This window comes from Varanus komodoensis, unplaced genomic scaffold, assembly GCF_004798865.1.
Source record: "Varanus komodoensis strain SLA01 unplaced genomic scaffold, ASM479886v1 scaffold5, whole genome shotgun sequence".
In the NCBI taxonomy this organism is placed as follows: Eukaryota; Metazoa; Chordata; class Lepidosauria; order Squamata; family Varanidae; genus Varanus; species Varanus komodoensis.
The window spans coordinates 12,483,413-12,509,892 of record NW_025336087.1 but is presented as its reverse complement, the minus strand read 5'-3'; the positions used below and the strand labels follow the sequence as shown (position 1 = coordinate 12,509,892).

Genomic DNA, 26,480 nt, shown 5'->3' with positions numbered 1-26,480 from the left:
TCTTTTTAGTACCATGGCTGCTTAAAACTGTGCCTGAGCAATGCGGTATCATACTAATGGATTTCCTTACAAAAATGCAGTTGTGACCTCTGTTTTTGTGTGAATCGTAGGCAGTAATTAATAATTTTGAGAGTATGGTTTCTCATGCTGTGAGAGATTATGCAGAGTGAAGGACACAGTTGTTCAAGCTTGTTTAGTTCTCTGTCCACTTTTTCTTGTTTTGTCTTATTTTGTAAGAAAGTATACAGTATAGTTTGGAGATCAGTCATCAAATACAATAACTAACATGTAGATGTGCTTCCTCCCTATCCTAATTAGAAATCTTAAGTTTTAATTGCAATAACATTTTCTGGTTTGATCATCCAGAGAGAGGGACTATATACGTACCAAAACAATACACTAGAAAATTGTAGATTTATATTGCATACTATATAGCAAGTATGTCTTCAAGGTTTCCTGTTAGTACCTAGTCTCTTAAAATGAATGTAAGTGCTTGGTAATGTTGTGTTTGCATTTGGTTGAGTGTCTGTTGGAACAGTTAACCTTGGAAGAATATTGGTGCCATGAATAATGCAACCAATGATGTACCTCTGTTTCTTCACCAGGTAATTGAATAAGCCATACAAATTGAAGCAATTTGTGTTGTGTCATCTTGTTCCCTTGGCTAGTAATATTTGAGGTGAGTGCCCATTGTTACATAGCCAAAACAGCACTGCCTATGCACAAGAGGGTGGTATTAGCTGGCTCGAGGAACCAAACATTTTTGCAAACTGAGAAAAATTAGCTTGGAAAAAAAAATCCAAGAGAGCAAAACGGTCAAAACTGCTCAGTTAGAACTGTTAATCTTAATGGCAATGTCACACCCAACAATGGTTAGAAAAGAAAACCAAGGGCAAGGAGTTCCTTGCCTTTGTTTTCTCTGAAATCACTCAGTTGGTTAACTTGAAGCGGTTGGTGAAGAGGGTGTGTATAGCTGCAGAAGTATGTGCTAAGAAAACAAGAGGAAAGTGGCAGTTATATCTGTATCTTTGGCTCCATTATCCTCCATTCCATTTCTCTCCTTCCCTTTCTGCCTTTACCCAAACTGGTCCAAATGAAGTTGTCAGTTGAAGGAGATGGACATAAAGGACTGACTCTTTGTGGATGATAGCTGAACTGGCTTCCAAGGGGAAACAAAATTATCATGTTTTTTATATTGTTGTTGTTAAGACTTATTGTGTAAATAATTGATCAGGTTGCCTTCCCTCAATAGAATTATGACCAAAGACTAAGCTGAGCAGTAACAGCTGGTACTAGACAGGAGAGAGACTTGCTTACTATCAGTCTCCCAGTCAAGGAGATTGGGCAGGCTTGCAGAACATGCTCAGCCACCCTGCAAACAAGTCTTGGTGAGCTGCTTTGCAGAACAGTCTGTGGTGCACCTGACAGATGATGTGGCCCACTGCACTGCTCTCCCTGTCCTTTCTCCTCGGTTCTCCAGCCAGCATCCCAGCATCCTTTGCAGCAGCCCTCCCCTTTCCAATGTTTGCCGCCATCTTTTAATTTTTACAACTTTCAGAGGTGCACAGTGTGTGCTTTTAGCTATCATATATATGTAGCCTTGCTTGCTCCATGCCTGGTAAGTTTCAGCTGTCAAAGGGAGTGAACTACTCTTGGTAAAAATTGAAATTGGCAAGTTGAGACTGCATATAGCTTTATTTGCATGCAGCTACTGAGTTGAAAATCACTGGTAAAGCAGAAAAAGTAGGTGTACCAAAACAGGGAAGCAGCAAGATCTCCCCTATAGCAATGAAATCCCCTAATAGTTTTCAAAATTTATTCTTGCCAAGACCTCTTCTAGAAAAGGCCATTCCATGCTGCCAAAAGACTTGAAATGTCTAGGGAAGAGTAAAGCTTCTGGGGTTCGATGTTTATTAGGTTTGCTGCAGGATGAATTGAATTAGGTGGCCAGTTCAGTTAGCAACATTTGCTTAACTGCCAATGTCTCCTTTTCAAGAGTTCTTGCTTCTTCTATACAATAAACCACAAGTCACTGCTTGTACTGTATTTGGTACCGGGGAAAGAGTCTGCTCTGTATTCATGCTGAGAATGAACAATGAGATTTCCTCGCTGAGCATTTCAACTGCCTCTTAATGCGTAAACACAAGAATGGCCACACTTCCTCATTTTGTAAAGGCACTACTTCTGCAACTAGCACATGGCCAGACTAGGAGTCCTAGTCTGGGCACTGCAAACTACAAACTTGCCCCCAGGTGTATTTGTTCTAATAAGAGGGTGTATACTAGCAATGATCATGGAGTCACCTTTTGGTTTGGATGTGCCTGGAGCACTGAACTGCTGCCCTATCCAGCCTTTTTCACTAACTTATAGCTGACTAATATGGATTACATGTCCTGAAGAAAAGCTATAGCTGGATTATACCTTTGCAAGGTGGCTAGAGATCTGGCCTTTTTTTTTTTTTTGGTCAGGGTATCAAGACCTTTACATTCAATATCAAAATTTAAAGAACCCTCCCACTGGACACTTCACATTGCAGAGTTTCAAAACAAGCATGTATAGGTAACACCCAGATGCCTCCTTGTTATTTGTAAAATAATGTAGACTCTATTGTAGGAACAAGGCATAAATATATAAAACATAACAAATATCAAATATAAACTGTATCAACAAGACACCATTTGAGAAGCAGGTTGTTTTCCATTCTATTCTGGTAGGTTTATGATATTTTCCATATATGTGCCACCTCCTGGGCAAATCACTTTCCCTCCTGGCTTGTGCTTACATAAGTATAAATATTATACTTATATTATATGCATAAGTATAATATTTAAATATTAAATATAGACAATGATATAAGCACTGCTTTTTTTCTCTCTTATTTCTGAATTTGAATACTATGGTACCTGAACATTTACAAAATCATGCTATCATGATTTTTCCCTGCTCTGTAATTTTAAAACTCAAGTTTATTGTGATAATCACTATTGTAGACTGATTTGGTGCTGCATCTGTTTCACATGGCTTCCGGTTTTTTATTTCTTCCTGCCTCAGGTCTTAGACACTTGCTATTTTCCTTGAAAAAATTTCTTTGCCCATTTTGGAAGCTTCATTTGAGGTCAGAAAGTTATCTTCAAATGCGGCCTGTGGCACTTCTATGCCTGAAAGAACCAATATCTCTGGGCTTGAGATTACATGGAGGCAATATGCAACTGCTCTTTATCTCTTATTAATTTGAAGGGGATTCTCCAAGAGTATGATACTCCTGTATCTTTCTGATTTTCTGTCTAGGTCTTGACTTTCACCTCTGTAGAGTCCAGTACAAAATATCCTGGAATACTTGCATCTTCCTGTCTTTGTATTGAAGCTTACAAATATTGTCAAGTGCTTAAAATATTTTTCCCTTCTGACACTTGGTTGTCTGGCCTCCATTGGTCTCTGTGCAAGCACTTTATGAGCCTTTTCAATATCATTCAGTTTTACTGTGAATTCAAGATTCAAGCTTGCCAGCCACTGAATAATAAAGGCAACCATATTTGGTTGTTCATGCACCCCAATATTGTAATGTCAACTTCTGTCCTCCTGTAAAGCTGCAGCTTTACAGTCAATTTAGTTAGTGCCTGTATTTTTAGCTGTGCTCGACATTTAGGATCATAGTTTTAATTTCTACAAATCTTTGTGATATGCGTAAAAAATGCACTTTGTTTTGCTTCTACTCGGGAGAGCGCTTGCTTCAGAGCAAGAGCCTAGCCTTCTTCCAAATCTGATTTGTGTTGCCAGCTTAGCCGTGAGAGCCAGTGTGGTGCAGTGGTTAAGAGCATGTGACTGGGACTCAGAGGATCTGGGTTCTAGTCCCCGCTCAGCCATGGAGCCAACTGGGTGACTTTGGGCCAGTCACAGACTCTCAGCCCAACCTACCTCACAGGGTTATTGTGGGGATAAGATGGAGGAGGAGAGATGATGTAACCTGCCTTGAGCCCTTTGTGGGAAAAAGGCAGGATAGAAATCACAATATAAATAAATAAATATAAATAAAAATGTCCATGTCCTTTGACAAAGGTCAGTTTCCTGTGTGCTGTTGTCTTTGTTCCACCCTTCACAATGACAACTCCTTCTTCACTTGAGTATGCTGAGTTGTTGGATGTCTCAGTTACGAAGCAGTGATCTGTCAATTTATTCTCTGTTGCATCCCCTTTGTAGAAGATTTAAGGAGTTGGGGAGCTATGCCTCCATCTTATATTCCATGCCCCCAGCATCAAATTAACTTTGAAGGTCTGCATACTGCATATATGAAGACATAAAATTTCCAACCTTTTTTAAAATCTTCTACTTAGAGTTTGTACTCCATTTCTAATATCCTGCTACATTCACAAAGAAATAGGATTGAAAAGGTACAAACAAGTTGACAGGTCATAAGAGATCCACTTTCAGAAAACATTATACAAGCTTTTTTGTTTTGCTTTAAAAGGCTATTTCTGGCCTACCTGAAGATCAGAAGAGACAGAACTGCCTTGATCAGAGTCTTTTGGCAAAACAGGACTTGTGCTTTTCTCATCAGATGATGAAGACATCCTGTCTTAAGGGACATTTATAAAAAATTCAGGAGGTAAAATTCAAGATTGAAAGCATATTTCTTGTTGCTGCTCAAAAATTCCTCTAATGTTGCATACTACTAAATAACTAGATGACTCCAAATTAGAAACAGGAATTCTGAAGGCATTAAAAAATTTCCTGATCAGTTCTAGTCAAATTTTTGTGACTTCATTAGCTGAGTTTGGATGCATATTATCACCCTACTCTCTACTCTCCCCTGAACAAGTGAAAATAAGGTGGCTCACTTGGAAGGATATGTGTCCTCCTGTGTGAATTAGAAGACTGATTTTAATAAATCAAAAATTGAAATAAAACATTCTTCACTGAATATGGCTTGAAAGTTTGTCTCTGTAATATTTTATTTGCAAGCACTGCACAAGTGAGACTTTCAAAGAGCATCTAACACAAGTTAATTAGAAACAGAGAGTTTGCACTGCAGAGTCATTGGACCCTTATGGTCACCTTTCTTATACAAGTTTAGTTGCAAGATTCCACCCTTTAAGTTATAACACAGATCCAGTCTAGAGGCCAAGAACCTATATTGTACCACTGCAGAAACATTTCCTAAGGTCACAACTGCAGAATCTTCAGACTTTATGAAGGCAAATGTAGGAACTCACTGTTCTTGGAAAAGACATGCTCAAATGCAGGCATGAGAGGCATACAGTCACCCAACTACTCTCTAAAGTAAGATCATATCTTACTTATGAAATGCTACTTAAGGATAATGTATAACAGATGGATACACAGAAGAAAACATGGAAGATGAGAAAGGCCATAAAAATGTATAATATAGCTACTTTATAGCACTTTAATGGCATGATCCTATACATACTTAGCCAAAAAAAGTTCACACACATGAAGGAAGCTCAGTACAGTGATCTCTAGTTAGATAAGGTGCTTAGGCAGAGAGGTAATATCTTTTCTAAAACTACCAAGTTTTATTTAATATTAGTCTTATGATTAAGAATATTCCTATGTGATTTTAATTAATTGAGGTAGTATAAAACTATAATAAATCTCAAATGCTAGGCAGGTATTCATAAATGTATTAACTAATTCAATAAAGCAGTACATATAGATCAGCTGAGACTAGACTCAGAGACTTCCCAATTTACAAGCTAAGCCACTACACTGAAGATGTGATTTAGAGTTCCCTGGCCTTGATGCACACATGCCTCTGAACACAGATGCTTGTGAGCATCTAAGGAAGGATGTGAAGTGTGGTGGTTGGCAGTCTTCACCACCTGTGCCTCATGCTCTGCATTTCATCTAGATGGCCATTTTCAGTCACCCATATGAAGTCTTGGGAAGGCAGAGAGGCTGGACTGCCAGTTGGATAGGGCACAAGCCACTGACTGCAGACTCCTCACCTCCTTCCCCCTAGCATGATCCTTTAGCCCTCTCCAAGGCCAATTTCTGACTTTTGAGAGGCAGCTGGCTTGGTTTTTTTGGCACCAGCTATAAGAAGAACAAAGGTGAGGGATCTATTTTTGGAGTTTCAGCTCTGGGGTCACAGGACTTTGAAGCCAGGACTCTGAATAATCCTATGAACTCCCAGACAATATTGGTAGGCCACAGGATTGTCCCTAAGCCAAGTTGCTTAACCTTCTTTCTAGTTGGGAAGAAGGAAAAAATAGCATTAGTCACGAGGAAAAAGAAAGTAGCTTAGGCAATTGAGTCAACATTATAAAAACATTTTACCTTCAGGCATAGCTTTACTCAGGCTCACTCTGTGTGAAATAATGTGTGATAACGTACACAAAATATGTTGGTTTATCAGAAACAATGCTAGCATAAGAGACATATTACTGAGGATGTTTAATTCAAGCAGTAAAATTACAGGACTAACAATTAACCCCATGCATGTGACTGATTTGTGTATATATTATGCTTTCTTGGGAGGATTTTTTGCAGCTGTCTTTGCCTTCAGTCATATACAATATTATATCAAAGTTAAGCTATAGTCCCAACAAAATTTGCTTAACTTTTTATATGTTTCCTTCTTTTATACATAAGCTTCATGTCCCTGCTTTCATTGTATATGTAGTCAAAAATCATCCTTTCCCAGTTTGGAAGTTATAATCTGATTCATCTGGTAGGGGAACCAGGTTGGTCAGTCCCACAATCCAGTCATAGAAGCTGTATTAGCCTCCTGCTACAGTAACACAAAAGGGTCTTCACGAGTTGTTGCACCAGCTAAGAAGGGCTTAATTAGGAGGAAACCTAAACGACAAACGTGGATTGTGGAGCACAAAAAGCAGAGGCGGGTCAACCACTGGCTGCTATCCAGAGATGTTGCATTACAATTCCCATCACCCACCCAAGATTTAGGAGGAAACTCAAATGAGAAGTATGGATTGTGGAAAGGAAAAGGGGAGGAAGCTGGAGTCAATTGACAACTGCTCTCCAGAGGTGTTGAACTACAACGCCCAACAATCTCCAGGCAGCGTGGAATGCTGGAAGTTGTGGTCCAACAACTCTGGAGGGGGTACCAGGTTGATTTAGGGAGACGCCTTCTTATGCTGCAAGAGGACTTTGTGACTGATCTCTACAACTGCACCTCTGTTTCCCCCCAACCCGCCACCACTTAGGAGCCAGAGCCAACCAACCCTCACCTGAGCAGCCGCCACACCTTCACTTCCCCTGCAGAAGAAATCCTGACAGTTTCAAACTGCCAATACTAAAAGAAAAAGCTCTTGTGATTGGTCTCGATCCCTTTGTTAAAGGCCCGCTAACAGGACGAAACTTCCCAGCAGCTTAGCCGCCAATCCGCACGCCGATCAGGAATTCAGAGGCGGGGCTCCGTGGGTGACGACAGTCGAATAAAAAACCCACCGCTCACTCAGTGAGTCTTGACTGGGCCTTTTTTTCTTTTTGAGATTTCTCGAATCGGGATTCTGACGTAAGAAAAATGGGCCCTCCCTCGCGTGCTGATTGGTCCATTGATATGAAGCCGGGCCGGAGAGGCGGGTAGTGAAGAGGCAGTTAGGCTGAGGTCACGTGATAAAAGCAAGAGCACGGATAGTGTGGATTGCCCGGACCTTGTGTGTTTACTCAGAAGTAAGCCCGTTGCATTTCAGTGGAGAGTACTCCCAAGTAAGTGCCTAGGATTGCAGCTTAAATTATGCTAAAAAAGGGCTTTTGTGAGAAGAGACCAGATCATCAGATTTAAGGTCCGTCTACTTCCTTTTCTTGCTATTGGCCCACGCACCTGATACACTGCCGCAGAGCATTGAGGCTCCACTGAGGGTGCAATCCTAGCTATGCTGAGGCAGCAGTAAGTCGTGCAGTCCCCAGCATTCGTTAGCAAGCGTTGTTGGTAGTTGTAAGACTTTATGTTGGCATTATAGCCAATACCTTGTAAACCTCCCAGAGACCCTTGGGCGGTATATAAGTAAAATAAATACTATATCTCTTTGCCGCGCTCGAGGCGGTTAACAAAATAGTTTAACAAAACTTAAGTAGAATATGAGAATTTACGAATGGTTAAAGAAATAAGCTGCACCCAAACCGACAATTACACAACAGATTAGTTTACTGCCAGAGGCTTGCCGGAATAAAAACAGCTTTGCCTACAGGCAGTAAGAGAGCAGAGACCCAACTACACTCTTAGCAAGCTGTTCTAGAACTTGTGAGCAGCAGTTATCCTCCAGCAATATATTTAATTACCCTTTAAAGTCATATAAGCCAGTGACCATCTCAACATCATATGGCAGTGTCAAGGACTCTAAACCCAGCTGTCCTAAAGGTCCCTTTACCAGCAAGATTCTTCTTATTAAAGGTCTTTATTGAAGTGTGCACAAAAGAGCCAGGTCTTTATCAGCCGTTAGCAATCCAAATATTTTTACGCCTTTAAGAGCAAGCCCAGCCATTGATCACTTTGGCCTAGTCCCATCCTTACATTGATCCTACCTTCTGTGTGTTGTTCGTAGAGAAAGCAGGACAGATTGTATCCTTATCTTAACAGTGGTGAGTTAAGCAGACAGATGCCAACAATTGTCTTCTCAGTGCAGGTCATTTCTTCGGCTAGCAGAACATTATCATAACTAAGAATGTTGTTTTCAGCCAAACAATCTCTGTTACACTAGTGTTAATTCATACACACAATTTTTTTTGAATAAATGTACAGTTTGATGGACACTCTTTGGGTCAAGGCCCAAGAATTAAAGCACAAGGAATTAGAAATATAATCTCCACAGTAAATTCTGTAAATCAGCTATGTGTTGTGTGAAGAAGCTTGCCCAGACATTTCATGGCATGAGCCAAGTTCTAGTATTGGAAAGAGAAAACAAGTTTTCTATTCATTTAGTTTTATCTACATAGAAATTTCTGTCCTGGTCTTCAAATGCTTGTGGACAAAATAAAGTACTTTAATATATAATTAAAAATAAGCAATACAAATAGAACAAACACGGGCATAACCTTTATGTAAACTAGTAAATACAAAATGAACAAAAACCTGCTATGAGAAAGATGTTTACAACTGACAAAAGGGGGGAAGCCACAACTGTTCTCCATGGAGCAAGGAGTTCCACAGTATTGCTACTTTACATACTTTTCTAAACCTGTATGAACACTCTTTTGTTGATATAGGTTATTATGTACAAACCAGCTCAACATATGTCAACTTGAGTATGAATATGCTCCATTTGAGAAGAGCAGTGCTCTCACCTTCAGAATGTCAGTACTGGCAGCAGTTGAATTGAGAGCAATCCAGCAATACTTTCTATCAAAGCTTCTTCACTGCTGGAATTATACATGTAAGGATTTGGTTTTTCAAATATAAGGCTCTTACTCATTCATGAGCAGAAAAGCTTGAAAATACTACATTTCCCTTAGAAAGCCCAGTAATTCAAATAAAATGAAGTCTGAAATAATTTTTGTTACATTTATTGGGAAGTTCTAACTGCAGTGTTAATACATGGGTTGCATGGTGCTAGGAGAATTCTGTAACACATTTTGATGAGGATTACATATATCGTTGTGAAAACTAGTATTCTGTCTATGACTGAAGGAAGAAATATATGAAACTTATGATGGGTTTGTAAAGAGACATACAATCAAGGTGATAGAAAAGACATGGATAAAATGATATTAAAACTGCACTCCTGTATATATTAATTTGCAGTAAGAACCATTTACTCAACTGGACTTGCTTCTGAGCCTTTCATAGGATTGCAGTACATATTGCACATTAGTAAATACTTTCCAGGTAGCATGCCTGGCTGCTTCCAGATGGAACACCTGTGGTGTTGTAGATCTATAGATATTATGTAGCTGATCTACCTTCTTCTACCTTAATAGATTTCTAGTAAGAAAAAATCCAGGTGGTAGGTAATCATGGGATAAATAACAAAGTGAAGATGATGATGTCTGGACACCAAACATACATGAATATGGGAGGGTAATTACATGATAAAAGCCACATCTGGAAGGCGGGTCAATGTACAACACATTGTACTGTGCATAATTTTTATTTAGCTTCTCTCTCTCCCCCTTATATTTGATCAGCTGGTAGTTTAGAGACTGCATAGTAACAAGAAGTATATTGAATTATTGGGTTCGTGGTAAGCCACTGGAATTATTTTTTCTCTAGTGCTTTTTATAATTGTATGAATGTCTTGCCAGGAATATAGTCAGAAAAGTTCATCTGTGCAGCTGGCTTTTATATCTGGTCTCAGTTAATATAAAATTGATAATCATCATTCAACACTCAACCTGTTGCCAATAGGGTGATCACATATGAACTGCCAAAAAGGAAGGATGAAATTAATAGCCTGATGGGGACAAAAGGGAATGTCATTTGTATAATGTTCTGTTCACTGAAAAAAGTTTATAAAAATTTAAATAAATTTAGATTTATAGATGCACATTTAGATAATGTAATGGTTTAAACAGAAATAGAATGCATCTCACCATGCTATGGAAGGCTGCGATCAGATGGTTTGCTTGCCTGCCCTTTCAGCCTGATGTCCAGGCGCCATCAATGGGAAACTGTTTTTGTGGTTTTTACCTTTAGACTGGAAATAGGCAGGACAGCCACTGTATTTATTAATTAAATTTCGACCCTGCCCATTAGCCAGGATGACTCTGTTTGAGCCATTCAAACAGAGGATGGTCCACTCTTAAAAAGGACATCTAGTCACCCTAGTTGACCGAGGTTCTAGCAGTGCACAAAGTTAGTTCATTGCATAGTCCATGTGAACACTTTAAATTTAATTTATAATTATAGAGAATAACTGAAAGCTACTAAATTGATTTAAGTGGAGTTAAGAATGAAGATTTAGGATAAATTAGGTAATTTTAGCTTACATTCTAATTTACAAAGGTCAATTCGAATCTAACTTAAATTACTGAATTAGTACATAGAGAAACGAAATACAATAAAGTATATGCTAATGTTGAACCTAAAAGGAATTTTAAAAGTGTATAACGATATCCTTTATATTAATGGCAAATTCATTCTCAACTTTGAAGCCCACATGGCATTATACTATCACAAGGGGGAGGTTTTTTTGGTATTTCATTGTTCTAATTTTTACAGGAAGCCACTCAGTGAATTTGTTTTATTGGCTAGCATATAAATACTGCGAATAAATAAGCAACCAATAGGCTTGGGGAAACCCCAAGTTTTACATCATTGCAAAAAACGGGAAAATCCTAAGGACTGGTGACACCAAATCAGCCCAATGAAGAATGACCTATTCAGTAGACAGAGTGCTGACTGACTCTTAAAATGGGGGGGGGGGAGATGAAAAAACAGGGAGTAGGAAGGGAGCATTTGAAAGGAAACCATAGCTGGCTGGCTGGAACATTGAACAAGAGTGTTTCACTCTGCAACATTTAATTGCAGACCCCCTTTTAATGTGTTTGTTTTATTTTATAGACCTGTATCCAAAGGAACTCAAGGCAACTAAGCAAAACACACACACATACAATATTTAAAAATATTTCATACTCTTAAGAAACAGCATAACTCATTTGTATTAATAAACAAACAATTTCAGGAAACAGAAAATAGTATGGGATAAACAGCATTAAAAGTAAAGCAAAAGAAAAACACTTAACCCTTTTGAAAAAGCCCCCTTTTTACTTATCATCTAAAAAAGTTGAAAATTGGGTCCCATCACATCTTGTTTGGCAAGCCATCCAATGGGGTAGGTGCCACTACAGAAAAAAAAAAAGCCACACCAGCTTACTTCACAGGGCAGGGTATTTGGAGAAGTGCCTCAGATGACAGCTGGAGCATGAAGGGAAGAACAAACCAGTGAAGATGATTCTTAAAATACCCAGGTCCCAAGCTGTTTAGGGCATTAAGGGTTAACATCTCCTGCTTTTCTGTTACACACATCACCAAATATAAATACAAAAATATCACTGCCAAAAATTCTGTTGAGCCAACAAGTGAATATGTACATAGTAAACCTACTGTCAGAGGGGGAGAAGATCAGGTGATCAGCTAAATCATTCCTGATATGAGCTCAAAAGATCAGCATCCTCCGAGATCTCTTAATGGCAATGTGTGTGGAAAAAATACATTTGTGATGACATATTTTGCCTCAAGAGGTATAGATTTCCACTACAACCACAGAGAGGCAAAAAACTATAAAGTGCACATTACCAACATCTCTCAGATTAGAACTGAGCTTTCTGCTGACATCTATTATTCAAAGTTATTTGTGAGGAAAGAAGCCTGCTTTTGTTCAGCTACCCTTGCTTGCAGCAGTGTATGTACCATTTTAAAAATGGACTTCAGACAATTCTACCATGTACCCTGCAGGAGTGCTGTGCAGATTATCCCTATACATAACTACTGGGCAGGCAGAATTGAGTGAAGTCCCCATATTTGCAGTGTAATGCATAAGTAGGGCTGCCTTCCCATTTGGTAGACTCACACAGAGGGCAGGCCAGGCCTGGTGGTGGGTGGGAGAGCTATGGTTTGTCCATTCCCCTTCTGTTGGAAGGTATTGCTGTGTGTTGTGGGCAACCTGCTTTCCACCCCCTAAGTTGGCCTGTTGTCCTTTGGTGAGGCAGTGGATCTGTGGAAATCAGATTCAGCTATCAGTCTAGTCAGCTTTTATATGTGGAATGGGCAGGCAGTAAAATGTCTTGCATCAGCCATGATAATAGGAAAAATGTAAAAACAGACTTTGACTTGCAAAGTAAGATATCAGTCTGCCAGATTTTATTTATTTATTTAAGATATTTGTATGCCATCCTTTGCAAGAGTCTCAGGACGATTTACACAAATAAAATACAAATACCTAACATAACATAAATTAATTAATGACCACTCTGGCTGCAATTAAAATATGGTGATAAAATTCAATATTAAAACTTATTAAAATATTGATTAAATAAAAAGGTCTTAACCTGGTGCCGAAAAACATATAATGATGGCGCCAGGTGGACCTCTCTGGGAAGCGCATTCCATAGACACTCCATATTAGCCTCTCAACACAGCTCTATTCTTTGGGAAAGACTGAAGTAGGGCTGGCTTCAGGTTTGTGGGGTCCCTGGCCTTCCAGCAGGTCTCCTACTATGTCAGTAGTCCCCTGCAGGCTTTCCTGGTGGGGCGGGTACCTTCATCCTGCCTTATTAGTTTTCCACAAAGCTCCAATGTAATATCACTCCAGTACAGGAAATTAAGATGGCAGGTTCACAGCTCAAGCCACCTGGTACTATCAACACTGGTATGCTTAAATGCACAAGTTTGCCGACCCTCAGGCCCACTGGTCAAATCCTCATTGCTTGGAGCCCCATTTCAGGGTTTTCCTAATGGCCGTGCCTCTTTCCACACTCCTGTCACTGAATCATTAGGCAGTTTGCTAGCTTTTCCATGTTTTTGCCCATCCCAAAAAGGTTGAAATACTTCTCCTAAGGCTTAGTTCTTTGCAGTAAGAGCTTTAAGCTAAAATATGCTGGTAATTTTTGCTTCTGAACCTTGTCCCTCTGCCTTTGTTCCTGTTCCTTTTGCCTTCAATTCTGCCTACCATTGAAATACACTTCAGAAGGGCTTCTCTGAAATTCAGTTCCACTCTTTCAGCTTGTTCAATTCAGCTGAATAAGGTTCAACACCTATGATATGCATAAGGGACCAAAAGCAGGGGTCTTCATAGGTGGCTTCTCTTGAATTTTCCAAGGCTGCCACCTGCTGATGCCAGGCCAAGACTGAAATAGTGCTACTGCTCTTGATTTTCAGTCTTGGGCAGAATCCTTCTCTCTCAGCTACATACCTGTATGAACGAATGCAGTCATTCTAGTTTATGTAGGAAGATGCAGTTGCCAGCTTGCTTCTCGATCACAAGGGGCATCACTTTCATCAAGGCAAATCTATTATTTCCTTGTGCTTTCTCCTGAAAGAACAACTTGACAACACTCACCCACATATAGCAAGTATATAGTGTGCTGATCCTTGTTACCTCACAGGATCCATGTAATCTGTTGTTGTGGGACTAGGACCACTTAGGTTTATATTTAAGTATTCTCAGGAAAAGGCAACATGGCCTGGAGCCATGCTGGTATGTAGTTACAGGGGCAAGAGGACTGTCTATGGGTGATGCAGGTAAGAAACCTCAAGACTAGAGGGGATTTTCACTGAATGTGGTAAATGGATACAGGACTAGGCTGAATGCCAATAGGATGATATGGGTAAGTAACTGCAGGATAAAATTTTTTTGCCTGGTCTGTATTATAAAAAGTAAGTTGTGGGGGACTGGTTTTAGGATCAGGATGAACTTAATCATTACACAGTTTTTTGCAAAAAGCAGCTACATATCTCCACCCTTTCCTTCTGTCTCTTTTCTGCAAGAAGGTCTTTCTACTGTTCCTAGCAACCATTTCTTTGTCCTTCTAGGGAAGAGGAGAGTCTGTTTACCACTTAATATATCACACTGAGGCTGCCCATCTTCTTCCCTCTCAGAAATTTAAAAGGTGCTCCTGTCAGGGGCTGTGTGTGGAGTGGAATCTGCTGGAAGGAGGACATGTTTATGAGGCATCTGCTGAGGCTTTCTATCTCTTTTATCCCTCCCTGTATTTAAGGACTTTTTCTGACAGACATTGCTGGGGAGAATAGGATGGGTAATGGGAATGTTACGCAGAGAAATTTTTCTTTTTAAGCCTTGTCTTCCAGTTTGAGGAAAGAAACAGATATCAGCAAAGCTGGGCACTTCACACCTGCTTAGCTCTATTTCCTAGTAAGCAGCAGCTGAGTGAACAGAGCAGCAATTGCATATAGTCAAATAATGCCTGCTTCTTGTTAGCTGTTGTGCTGATGACTAAAGTCCAGGCCCTCTCTTTATACCATTATTTCAATATTTATTTATTTAAGATATTTGTATGCCGTCCTTTGCGAGAGCCTCAGGACGGCTTACACAAATAAAATTCCAATACATAACAGTATAACAAATAAATTAACAACCCACTCTGGCTGCAATTAAAATATGGTAATAAAATTCAACATTAAAACTTGTTAAAATATTGATTAAATAAAAAGGTCTTAACCTGGCGCCGAAAAACATAATGACGGTGCCAGGCAGACCTCTCTGGGGAGCGCATTCCATAGACGGGGCACCACCGCAGAGAAGGCCCTCCTCTGGGTACTCTGTCTCCTAATACCTTTCACAGAGGGTTCCCACAGGAGGGCGTCTGTTGCCGATCTCAGGGGGCGGGAGGGCAAATAGGGAAGAAGGCATTCCTTTAGGTATCCTGGTTTCAAGCCGTTTAGGGCTTTATAGGTAATAACCAGCACCTTGAATTGAGCCCGGACTTTGATGGGAAGCCAATGGAGCTGATAGAGGACTGGGTTATATAACGCCCAGTTCCCGACAGCATCCTGGCAGCTCTGTTTTGCACCATCTGAAGTATCCAGACTGTCTTCAAGGGCAGCCCCACGTAAAGCATGTTATAGAAATCCAACCGGAGAGTAACCAATGCGTGTGTTACTGTTCCTAGGCAATCTTCCTCCAGGTAGGGATGCAGCTGATGGATTAGCCAAAGTTGAAGGAAAGCGCTCCACGCCACCACTGTCACTTGAGCTTTCAAGGACAGCTCCAGGTCAAGGAGCACTCCCAAGCTGCAAACCCTGTCCTTTAGAGGGAGTGCAACCCCGTCCAGGGCAAGGCCCAAGTCGCCTCCCCAGGAGCTCGAATCACCCACCAACAGAACCTCCGTCTTATCTGGATTGAGTTTCAGTTTATTGGCCCTCATCCAGCCCATTACCTCGGCCAGGCACTGGTTCAGTACAACCACTGCCTCACCTGGGTTAGTTGAAAAAGAGGTAGAGCTGAGTGTCATCAGCACACTAATGACTCCACAGCCCAAACCTCCTGATGACCTCTCCCTGCGGTTTCATGTAGATGTTAAAAAGCATGGGGGACAAAATGGAACCCTGCGGTACTCCATGGCAAAGTTGCCATGGCGCAGAACCAAAGTCCCCCAGCACCACCTTCTGGAATCGGCCGTTAAGGTAGGAGCGGAACCACTGCCAAGCAGTGCCTCCTACTCCCTGTCCCGCCAGCCTATCCAGGAGGATACCATGGTCGATGGTATCGAAAGCCGCTGAGAGGTCCAGGAGAACCAACAGGGATGTACTCCCCCTGTCTCTCTCCCTGCACAGGTCATCATACAGGGCGACCAAGACAGATTCAGTACAGTACCCGGGTCTGAAACCAGACTGAAATGGGTCGAGATAATCAGTTTCATCCAAGAGTGCTTGGAGTTGTCCCGCCACCACCCATTCCAACACCTTGCCCAAAAACAGGATGTTGGCCACCAGTCTGGATCCACCAGAAGGATCCAGATACACCTTCTTTAGGACAGACCTGATTACTGCCTCCTTTAAAGGAGCAGGCACCCGGCCGTCCCTCAGAGAGGCGTTAATAACCTCCAGGATCCAGGGACCAATCCTGTGTTTGGCTTTGCTCAGTAGCCACAACGGACAAGGGTCGAGTAAGCAGGTGGTAGGATGTACTTATCCAAGCACCTTGTCCGCATCATCAGGCCGCATTAACTGAAATTCATCCATTAATACCTGACCAGACAGAGTCATTGGTGTCTCCCCTAAAGGATCTGAATCAGTTGTGGAGTCCAGCTCATGACGAATCTGAGCAATTTTCTCCTTGAAGTGCTGGGCAAAGTCATCACAGCGGGCCATCGATGGTGGTACAGGATCTTTCTTAGGGCCAGGGTATATGAGCCCATGTACTACTCGAAAAGGCTGTGCTGGACGGCACTGTGAGGAGGCAATGGAAGTGGAGAAGAATTTCTCCTTCACTGCCCTCACCGCCACAGCATAGGCTCAATAATGAGCACGTAAGCGTGTTCAGTCAGATTCATCCCGTGATTTCCTCCATCTATGCTCTAGATGTCTCTCAACCTGCTTCATTGCCCATAATTCAGATGTATACCATGGGGAAGGATGGGCTCTGCTTGGCAGGAGAGGAATATTTGTCAGTTAAATTCATTGCATAGCTTGTGGGGGCGGGGGGGGTGCCCTCATTAGGTTGATCATAAGCAGGGAGAGGTATATCTTAACTTGATACTGAAAGGAATCATAGAATAGTAGAGTTGGAAGGGGTCAGAAGGCCATTGGGTTCAACCCTCTGCTGTTGCAGTACACTAGGTTACACCATCCCATTGACAAGATGGATGACAAGAGTTGGTGCCAGTTAGGCCTTAGTGGGGAGACTGTTGCATGGTCTGAGGGCCACCACTGAGAAGGCTTCCCCCTCATTACTACACTCTAAGCTTTCCTCAGATGTGGCACTTGAAGGAAGGCCTCAGAAGTTGATCATAGTGTCTGGGTAGATTATAGCTGGAAGAGGTGCTCCATTGAGTATTGTGGTCTCAAACTATGTATGGCTTTACATGTTAAAACTGGCACCCTGAACATGTAGGCAGCCAATGCAAGCAGGCCAGAATTGGTTGTATCTGGTCCTTTGCTTCTGTTCCACCTCTTCCACAGCTCTGAATCTATGAGCCATTTCATGAATCCTTGCAATTCTTAAGAGTCCTTATTCTCTTTTGTTCTATTCAGCTAGCCATAGTAGGTCTTGTCGCTGGGTAACTGGGGAAATCCTGGAACCCACACAACAACCCTTGACTGCTCTTCACATAAACATGCTCACAAGACAAAATAGACAGCTAATGACCCATTAAGACAACTATGTTTATGTACTCAAGAGACATACAGTACACATACATTAACATAACTTAAATTTGCAGGCATATATTTTCAAACAGTCTTCAATATGAAATGATGATTATTGGCAATATTTTTTCAGCTTGTAGTATATAGTGCCAACAAGACTATGTATGATTAAAATAAAAATATAGGCTTATTGGGAACCTTGTGGCTAAATTGGTACATTTCTGTATTCCCAAATGTTGGGAAGAATCTCAGATGTTATATTACTCAAGTCCAGGTTTTCCGTGTTGCAACCTCCAGAAAAGTAGGGCAAATGTAACTGGATTCTTCTGGCTGATTCCTTCATATCGATACTGAATATAAATCTAGCTTATTTACTTTAAAGCACATGTGAAAATAGTTGAAGATGCTAAGTATGGACTGTACAAGCTAGCCTACTTTTTGTTGTCACCTTGAATGGTATATTGCAGTTTCCACTTTTCCCAATCAGTTATTCTACTTGTATATAATGCAATATTACAAACTGAAGAAAATCCTTTCCCTTATAAACATGACCTAGTCCCTTGCACGAGGGTACTACTGAAAGAGCTGACCCTATGTACAGGATTTTCTTCCTCTGCAGAAATGTTCATCACTTCTACAGCAGGTGGCAACACATCATTCTGTTTAGGCACCAGTGAACTGACGGATGATCACTCGTTGTGAGTGGAGAAGTGACTAGAATACACAAGCATCTGTGAGGAGAAGCAGCTACAAACTGGGTTTTACTAGAAATGAGGTGGAAAAGATTTCTTAGAACTGTCAAACAGGCTTTGTTTCTGTAATGGATGTGAAGATGTATAAAGATCCAATACATGGTAAAATGTCAGGGATTTTAAAAAGTTAAAAACATGGCAACAAAAGATTTTCAGTCATTGGTATATGACACCAGCAAGACTACACACAATTTTAAAAGGCTTGCTTTACCTGTGCATACCATTCTAATTCTAATTAGAATTTTGGCAGGTGGAGGAATTTCATGGCTTTCAGTATAAGAGTTCTTATTGCTCTTGAAAGCCACAGCTGGAATCCATTAGAATACATCCCATAGTGCAGACTTCCTATCCTGCTACCATCCAGATGGGTTGTACTGAGATTCCCATAATTCCCAGATCTTGCATTTTTGCCACATGCTGCAGTAGATCAATCTATGTTTATTCACAACTTTTTTTCCCAGAAAAAAAATAGGAAGGTTTTTTTTAAATTCTTTGCACAATGGTTCTACCTCTTGCAGCAATTTAGTAGCCCTTTCAGAAGTGATGCCTCCCCCTGCTGACATTTTGGTAAAAATAGCTAGCTAATGTTCCTTGCAGAGAAACAAATTGATATTAAAAGTTTTGCTTTGTGAACTGATTATTTTACCTAATGCAGTTGTAAAGCAATTTGGGATCAAGTCAGCAGGAGATCTAATAAAACAATCACAGAGCCCTGGAGCAATATTGCTGGGAGCAAAGAAAGCTACTTCATGGAGTGTCAGCCTACTGGTCCATTTAGTGCAGTGTTGTCTGCACTGATGGGCAGGTGCGCTTTCTTGGGTTTAAGATGGGAGCTTTTCCCATCCCCATGGGAACTGCCTGGGACCTTCTTCATGCAAAGCATGTGCTCTGCTAGTGACCTACTCCTCACCGAGGATTTACTGTTAAGAGTTAAGCATTACCCTTTAAGCAGGGCTGGCATCAAGGGTAGGCACGGCCATGCACTGGCTGAACCTAGGAAGGGCCTCGTGGCAAGACCTGTTGAACTTGCTTCTCTCCTTTGCCATGGCAAGTTGCCTGTTTGCCTGCCCCTTGCCCTGGGCCAGACACAAGTCGTGCTGAGGAGTAGCATCCGGTGCCCCAGCTGGCTTGCTCACTGGCCTTCTGCCTGTCAAGCAAGCATGGAAAGAAGATGAGCCTATTTTCTCATGGCTATTGTCACTACTCACTGAGGGAGGGGGCCCATTGAGGGTGCGTTGCCCAAGAGCCCTCTGAAACCTGGAGCCAGCACAGCCAAAGTGCAGTAGAAGTGTGCTCACGCACCATCTTCACCATTCTAGAAATGGTGTACTTCACTGGCTAGGGCTACAGGCCAAGTGGACTCTTGAAAAGTGGGACTTTCTGTGACCCTTCACTCATCAGTTGTTCCACATACACTGAAGGTCTTGATGGGAACATGGTTGCCACAAAGTGAATGCAAAACTTGCCTCCTGGGGTGTACTCTGGTCATGATACCACACAGGAAGGGAAGGAGGCTGTGATTGCAATCAGTAATGCAAATGCATTGGGTGTCATTCACAAAATGCCTCTTTCAACACCCAGTTTTTCTTCTTAGAGGTAGTAATCCTACCCCCACCCAAATTCTTTTGAATATAACTGGCATTTTCAAAGAACTGTGCTTTATCCCTGCAATTCACACACACCCATAGCCAAAACTGAAAAGAGAAAGGTTCTACTGAAATGCAATCATGTTTAGCAGTGTAATGACTTAAATAACAAATGTCTGTGTTTAAAGTAAATTAGAAACAGAGGCTGAAGCAATGAGGGAGATAGAGGGGAAAATCTGGTTGGGAAAAATAGTAACTGCATGCCTCATATTGGGCTGTGGCATGAGCCACTGACCGTCTTGTATATTCAAACCACAACCATAGCTTGTTGTGCCATCTAAACCCAGTGGGGTAGGCAGTGCAAATGTTAAATAACCCTTGCCAACCTCATGGTCTGTTTTAGGATGATGCAGGGATTGTTTGACTCTCACACAACTGACTCCCACCAGGGTTGGATGACAGAAAATGGTTGCAGCTTGCATTTTCAGGATTCCACACAGGCATGCTATGGCTCATTGTACTGTAAGCCATGATGAGCTGGGATAAAAGTGCAAGCCTGGTCAATATCTGAGACAAACTTCTGTTCTGCACTGAAATAATATGGCTGTAATTTTAATCATGTGGATATTTCAGCTAAACATATGAAGGCTCTCTATGTCCCTGAGAAGTTAAAAAGCTGTATTTATAGTTGTTGTTATAATCATCAATGATAAAGCACCTAGAACTAGAGCAAAACTCTGTTTCATCTGATGAAGAGCAGTTGGAGGCAAGGAAATAGTGAAGGAGTCTCACTTGAGAAAACAAAGAGCTACAGAAAGAAGCTGAACTTGAGTACCTTATCTGGTGGTTACATGTTTCTAGTGGACTTGTCCAAAACTAGCAGAAAGGAAGACTGAAGAGGTTAAGATACTATAAATTAGAAAATACCCTTCTAGGCGTAAGAGAAATTAATGCAAACAGCATGCTTGCTTTCTGTGGCATGAAAGCACTAATTAGTCAAGTTCCCCTTCTTCCATAATTTGTACTGCTGCATGAAATTTCTCTGTCAGAACTTGCACCCACATCAAATCTTGAGCTGGTGGTGACTTGAGAAATATCAGATAGAGATTCCTCTTCTGCACTACTACCCATATTTGGCCAAAGGAGGGAACTGTAGGAACTTGGCATGCCAGCCAAGTAAATCTCTGTGCACAGAACTGTAGGACTTCTGGGGTTAAGGAATATTCCCAGTTAAAGCTTCTGGGTGAGGTTTGCTTGGTTTGCTACTCTGAGCAACAAAGGAACATGATTACAGTTTACATTAACTTCTGATTGCACAGAGTCTGGGTCTAAAACTCTGGGGTGAATATGTTCTGTGATGGCATTCCTGAATAAAGAATGGCCCATAGTACTGTGCTTGTTTTCTATCAACTGTGGCAAGTGGTAGCAAAGTTCTTTTTGTCCTTTCTTCTCAACTTTTCCTTGGTGATTCCGAGTCCGTTCTTACAAAGATTGCTCAACAAACTTGATTTAATTTATCTTACTTACTACTTGGTTTCAAATAATAGCACATAAATTGTTGTAATCACAGATTATGACTGATTTACCGCTTGCTGTTGTTAATCAGCAGCTTTTTTCTTTTTTTCAGGGCATGACCATGGGTGTATACTCACAAATTCTATTACAGATGCACAATGAACAGTACAATTGGCAGCCAAGTAATGATGATTAGGCAGTGCAGTACACTAGCTCTGAATTGCAGACCATCATCCATTGTTTGTGAGACTGCAGTTCTCTTTCTCTGGTCTGATTCATTCTGAGTCATACCGAACATATCCTTGTTGAAATGGGGCGCGCAGCAGAGAAGGCTGTCGTGCTTGTTCTGCACCATTAGGTAATTGTATGAGTCTTTCTACGAGAAATGTCTGTTAGGCTGGCAGAGTACAAAAAAGAAAAAGAAAAAAGAAAAATCAAAAGGAGTGTAGGCGTTAGTGAGAGAGCATGTAGATTCAAAGGAAAATATACCTGCTCCAATAATAATAATAATAATAAAAAAAAAAGGTAATGTGACCCTGAGTATGATAAAGTCAGCATCATTTGGGTTGTTGCACTTCATTAACCCATGGAGGTTTGAAAAACTACAGCTGGTTTTTCAGCAGCTTCATCTTGTGTCTCATCACTGTATGTTAGCATTGTGATATATTATGACATATACTAATATTGTATATTACATATATTTTAATGGTTGCTCAGAGACCATATTGCCAATGGTTGTCTTTTAACCATACCTAAATAAATAAAAAATACTTGATTTGGTCTTTGTATGGCCAAAACAGCACCATCCATGTAGAAGAGGATCAGCAGGTATAGGGGAAATCCGAAGATTTGCAGAAATACAAACAAACATTGGGAAATAATTTAGGAGAAAAATCTGACATAGCCCATTGAGAAACTGAGCATGCTAAGTGGTCTTGGAAAGCTGGCTGATGAGTGAGCAGTGGTGGGGGTGAAGGTGGGTTGAATTAAGCATCCTGGAAGAAGGTATTATTAGCTGTCCGGATTATTAAGGTATTCCATGTTGCACTTGTTTTCCCTTTATTGGATTGGCTCCTAAAGTGAAAGTTCACTCATACAATGGATTTCTCAATTCTTTCCTTTTCCTTTTAGCCCCCCACATGGCCCCAAGTATGCTTCAGAGGGTCCTCCAGTCCTCTAGTTGAAACCTGTTCCACCCCTGTTTTCCTTTGCCCTGGTAGAATGGCCCAACTGGATCCAACCTAACATTGTTTATACTGTGTTATCACTGAACATGGCTTTAGTACCTTAAACAAAAGATGGAACCCTGTTCTTCAGAGTTTACAATCTAAATTTAGAGGGGAGAAGCATGTGGGTGGGGCAAAAGTGTTAAAATAAGGGAGTAATGTGCAAAAATACAATTATAAGCATTTGGGCTATGCTTCTGTTGGGGATTCAGAACAAAGAGCTAATGGCTTACAGTGCCATCCTAGGTGTGTCTATTCAGAAATAATATAGGATTTAATGAAGAATACTCCCAAGTAAGTGTGTAACCTTCTGTTTTATGTAGCGATTGATATAATTTCTGTCAGCTACAGCATAACCCATTGGGTTTACAACTTTTTTGTATCCATGGGTGCAATTAGCAATTTGAGAAACTGAACTGGGCATCACCATGAAATGAGTGTAGAGCAGATAAAAGCATCAACCTGCAGCTACCTGCCCTCTTCCTTTCCTAAGGATGTATCTGAGCCCCTCGTATGGCCCAGAAGCATTCTTGAGAAAAGACGAGAGAAGTAGCTGGAGGTCCCACTTTGCTTCGCAGCAACTTCTGCTGCCAGTCAGAAATGTTATTTGAAAAAAGAATAGTTTGAAAGGTAGGAAGGGTAGGGCACCTTGACAGGTGCCAAGGAACTAGCACACACTTTTCTTGGCACCTTCTTGCACCCTCTGCTTGGCATCTGCTGAGGTACCCTACCCCTCCTAAATTTTAAAAATATCAGGCATGGCTACCGCTAGTCTAACTATTCCTAATAGAAAAAGCTCTGAAAATAGACACCTGGTTCCATGTAATTATCCTGAAACTCATCAAATCATTCATGGATTGTCAGAGTGACAGCCGCAGACCCATTTACCACAAGCAGCTTTTCTTGATAAGATATCATTGCAGAGACACTGTGGTGTGCTCTCTACTGGGAGATATCAGCTCTCAGAGCAGCCTCCTCCTGTGCAGAGTTGTTAATTAATTCGTTTATAGCAATGGACTGAAACGCAGATGGCTACCCAGGAAACAGTGACAGACTACAGTTTTCCATTTTGGTGGGATGAAAACCCATTCTGTCAAGTAGCCTCACAATGGCAAAAACCCGGGAAGAGATGTAGGAGGAACACCCAGAAATTTCATATGACATGGAATATCTTCATTTCTGTTTCTTGTCGGCACCCCTCTAGCTCATCAAGAAGAAATGGCTGGCTCACTTTCCTGTGCAAATCCCATTGTAAAGTGTGATGGGTCTCCAGTATTCTTTTTGTTATACACGTTTATATACCAACTGCCAGTTCAAATAGAAGCACTTCCCTCAAACCGGATGAAGTGGTATGTATCTTCAGTGTATCTTTCCTGTATCTTACGCAGGGAAAATCCACTGTGCTCATGTGCACGCTTCATAAGAATATCAGTGCCTCTCTGTGCTCTGTCAAGTCCAGCACCTTGTTTTGGGATGACCACAAGGAAGTCAGAGCGCCAAAGTACAATCCTTTTTATCAGTCTGTGCTGATCAGATAAAAACAAAATGTCTGAACATTTGGTTTTGAGTGAGGCAGGTAGAAATGAGCTGGAATTCCAATACAGACTAATCTTTAAATCATTGGCTAAGGAACAATTGATTTGCCTCGTTATCAAATGGAAATTATGTTTGTAGAGGAAGGAATGGAAGCAACTTAAGGGAACAACATGAAATGAAATTAGCATCAAACATAACAGTATTAACATTCACCAAAATAGGGATCTTAACAAGATTTCTTACACAGGAAGAAGACAATAGATGAAAGAGAGGAAAAATGTATGTTGGTGTTTTCCCATATAGTTCTGCTCTTATTTTAAATTTAAACCATGTTGCATTTTAAGACTTTGGGCTCTCTTGCAGAGAGATAAATTATGAGAACATCTTTTTTAAAACCATGTAGCTTGCAGTAAAATCCATTACCAATCCTTTGTTTGAATTCAGTTCACATAGACTTCTTGTGAGCTATAAAGAGGTTCACTCTGTTCCAGAACAGTAATCTCAGTCCATTAAATTCTGTTCCCTGTAATCTTTGTTCCCAGTTACATTTGATACCATAGGAGTGTGTGTGTGTGACTGAGAGAGATGCAGAAGGAGAGAGAACCTATCCTTTCAAGTGTGCGTTTCAGGAACTCCACAGAATCATCCAGACTTTTTTACCATGTAATGTTTCAAAGTCTATTTGCTCACTTCTAATGATGGGGCAGTATCCATCTGGACTATTCTGCAAATGAACTCCACAGTTAATTCCATTCCCCAAGCTGCAACTACCACTTGGGTAATGGGGATTTAGAACTTCCTTTAGATAGCCCCTAAAAGAGCAGAAATGCTTGTTTTTTGGTTCAGGACAGTGCAGTGGAATTTACATGAACTCTACAAATCTACTCTTTTCTGATTCCTAGATAAAGGCACAACATTCTATTAATGCAAGGTGCTTATAACTATGGGCAGCACCTATGGCAGTGGCAAGCCTCAGGCTGAGCTGGGCCCTGCTGTATTGATGGGACCTTGAGATCCCATCAATCTTGCCAATCCCTTATGTCATGCCTCCACTTGGGGGTTAAGAGGGCTTTGTTAAAACTAGCTGCATGTCTCAGATGTTTATCATAAGAGCTCCTTGTTTCATGAGATATGGAAACCTCTTAATCATGTGTAGAGCAACCATTTCAAGGAAAGGACAAGTGTACTGTGGGTAGATTGCACCTCATACAAACCCACCCTGGTAATAACTTGTTTATTTTGATAGCTGTATTATTACATACTGACATATGTAATCTGTATAGACATACATTTCATACACATCTATTTTGACTTGCCTTATTTTTGTAAGAAAAAAATCATTTGTTTCCTTTTTTAAAATACAGTTTGGCTTGATTTGGTGAAAAAATTGGTGTAAAAAAGTGGAATGGTTGTTCTGTAGACCACCCAAGGTGAGCCCTTCAGATATCAGACTCATTGTGGATTGATCACTCCTTTCACCTTAGTTCTGCAAGTGATTTCCCGGGGGACAGTGTAGCAGGACCAAGCCACTCTTTCCTGCCATGAGCCCTCTCAAAGTGTGTGAGTGGCATCTGGCAACACCCTTGGAGGATCGTGCTACAAAGAGTATATAAATCTCCTTTTCATGGGTAAAGATCCTTTATTCTCTTCAATTTCTCTTGACTATTTCCCTTTTGGCAGCAGTCAGGAGAAAGCAAAGTCTATGTAAACAATTTGGGGTCTTTTCTGGGCAGTGTCCTGGGTTGATACCTGCTGAACCTTTGCAGCAGGTACTCTTGTGAACATTGTCCAGCCAAGGCATCAAATCCCCACACTCGTGCAAGAATGGCTGTTTTTAAAGTAAATACACCTATCTACGCCAATTCTATATGATTTTTAAGGTTCTGAAAGCCACTTCAAAGTGCTGGTTGGGCATTTTAAGGGGGCTGCCAGTGGCTATCAAAAAGGAAATTGTGAAAGGCATCTGTCGAACCAGCTTTCACAACCTGCCCCCCCCCCCAAAAGGCAAAAAACACAAACCCAACCCTGTGGGGTGTTGAAAACAGTTCTTCAGCAGGATCTGGGGGTGGGAGGAATTTGGATGGCATGACAACCCACCATGGATCAAACAAACAAACCCTTC

The 26,480-nt window shown here is 41.0% G+C and overlaps 1 protein-coding gene across 7 annotated transcripts in view; it reads right to left on the bottom strand.

Annotated features, from left to right (window-relative positions):
• POC5 (POC5 centriolar protein) overlaps window positions 1-7,358 on the bottom strand; it is a 29,511-nt gene extending 22,153 nt beyond the window's left edge. For 4 of the 7 annotated variants that reach the window (XM_044446327.1, XM_044446322.1, XM_044446325.1 and 1 more), the window contains exons 1-2: window positions 7,209-7,358; window positions 4,482-4,569 (exon numbers count right to left, since the gene is read on the bottom strand). Coding sequence is in view for 5 of the 7 variants with exons in the window: in XM_044446322.1 (XP_044302257.1) it covers window positions 4,482-4,568 (87 nt within the window). In the remaining 2 variants the exon portion in view is untranslated. Of the gene's footprint in view, window positions 1-4,481; window positions 4,608-7,208 lie in introns of those variants that run through there. The other 3 variants (XM_044446323.1, XM_044446328.1, XM_044446324.1) reach the window with 3 other exon arrangements.
• Window positions 7,359-26,480: the final 19,122 nt, after the last annotated feature.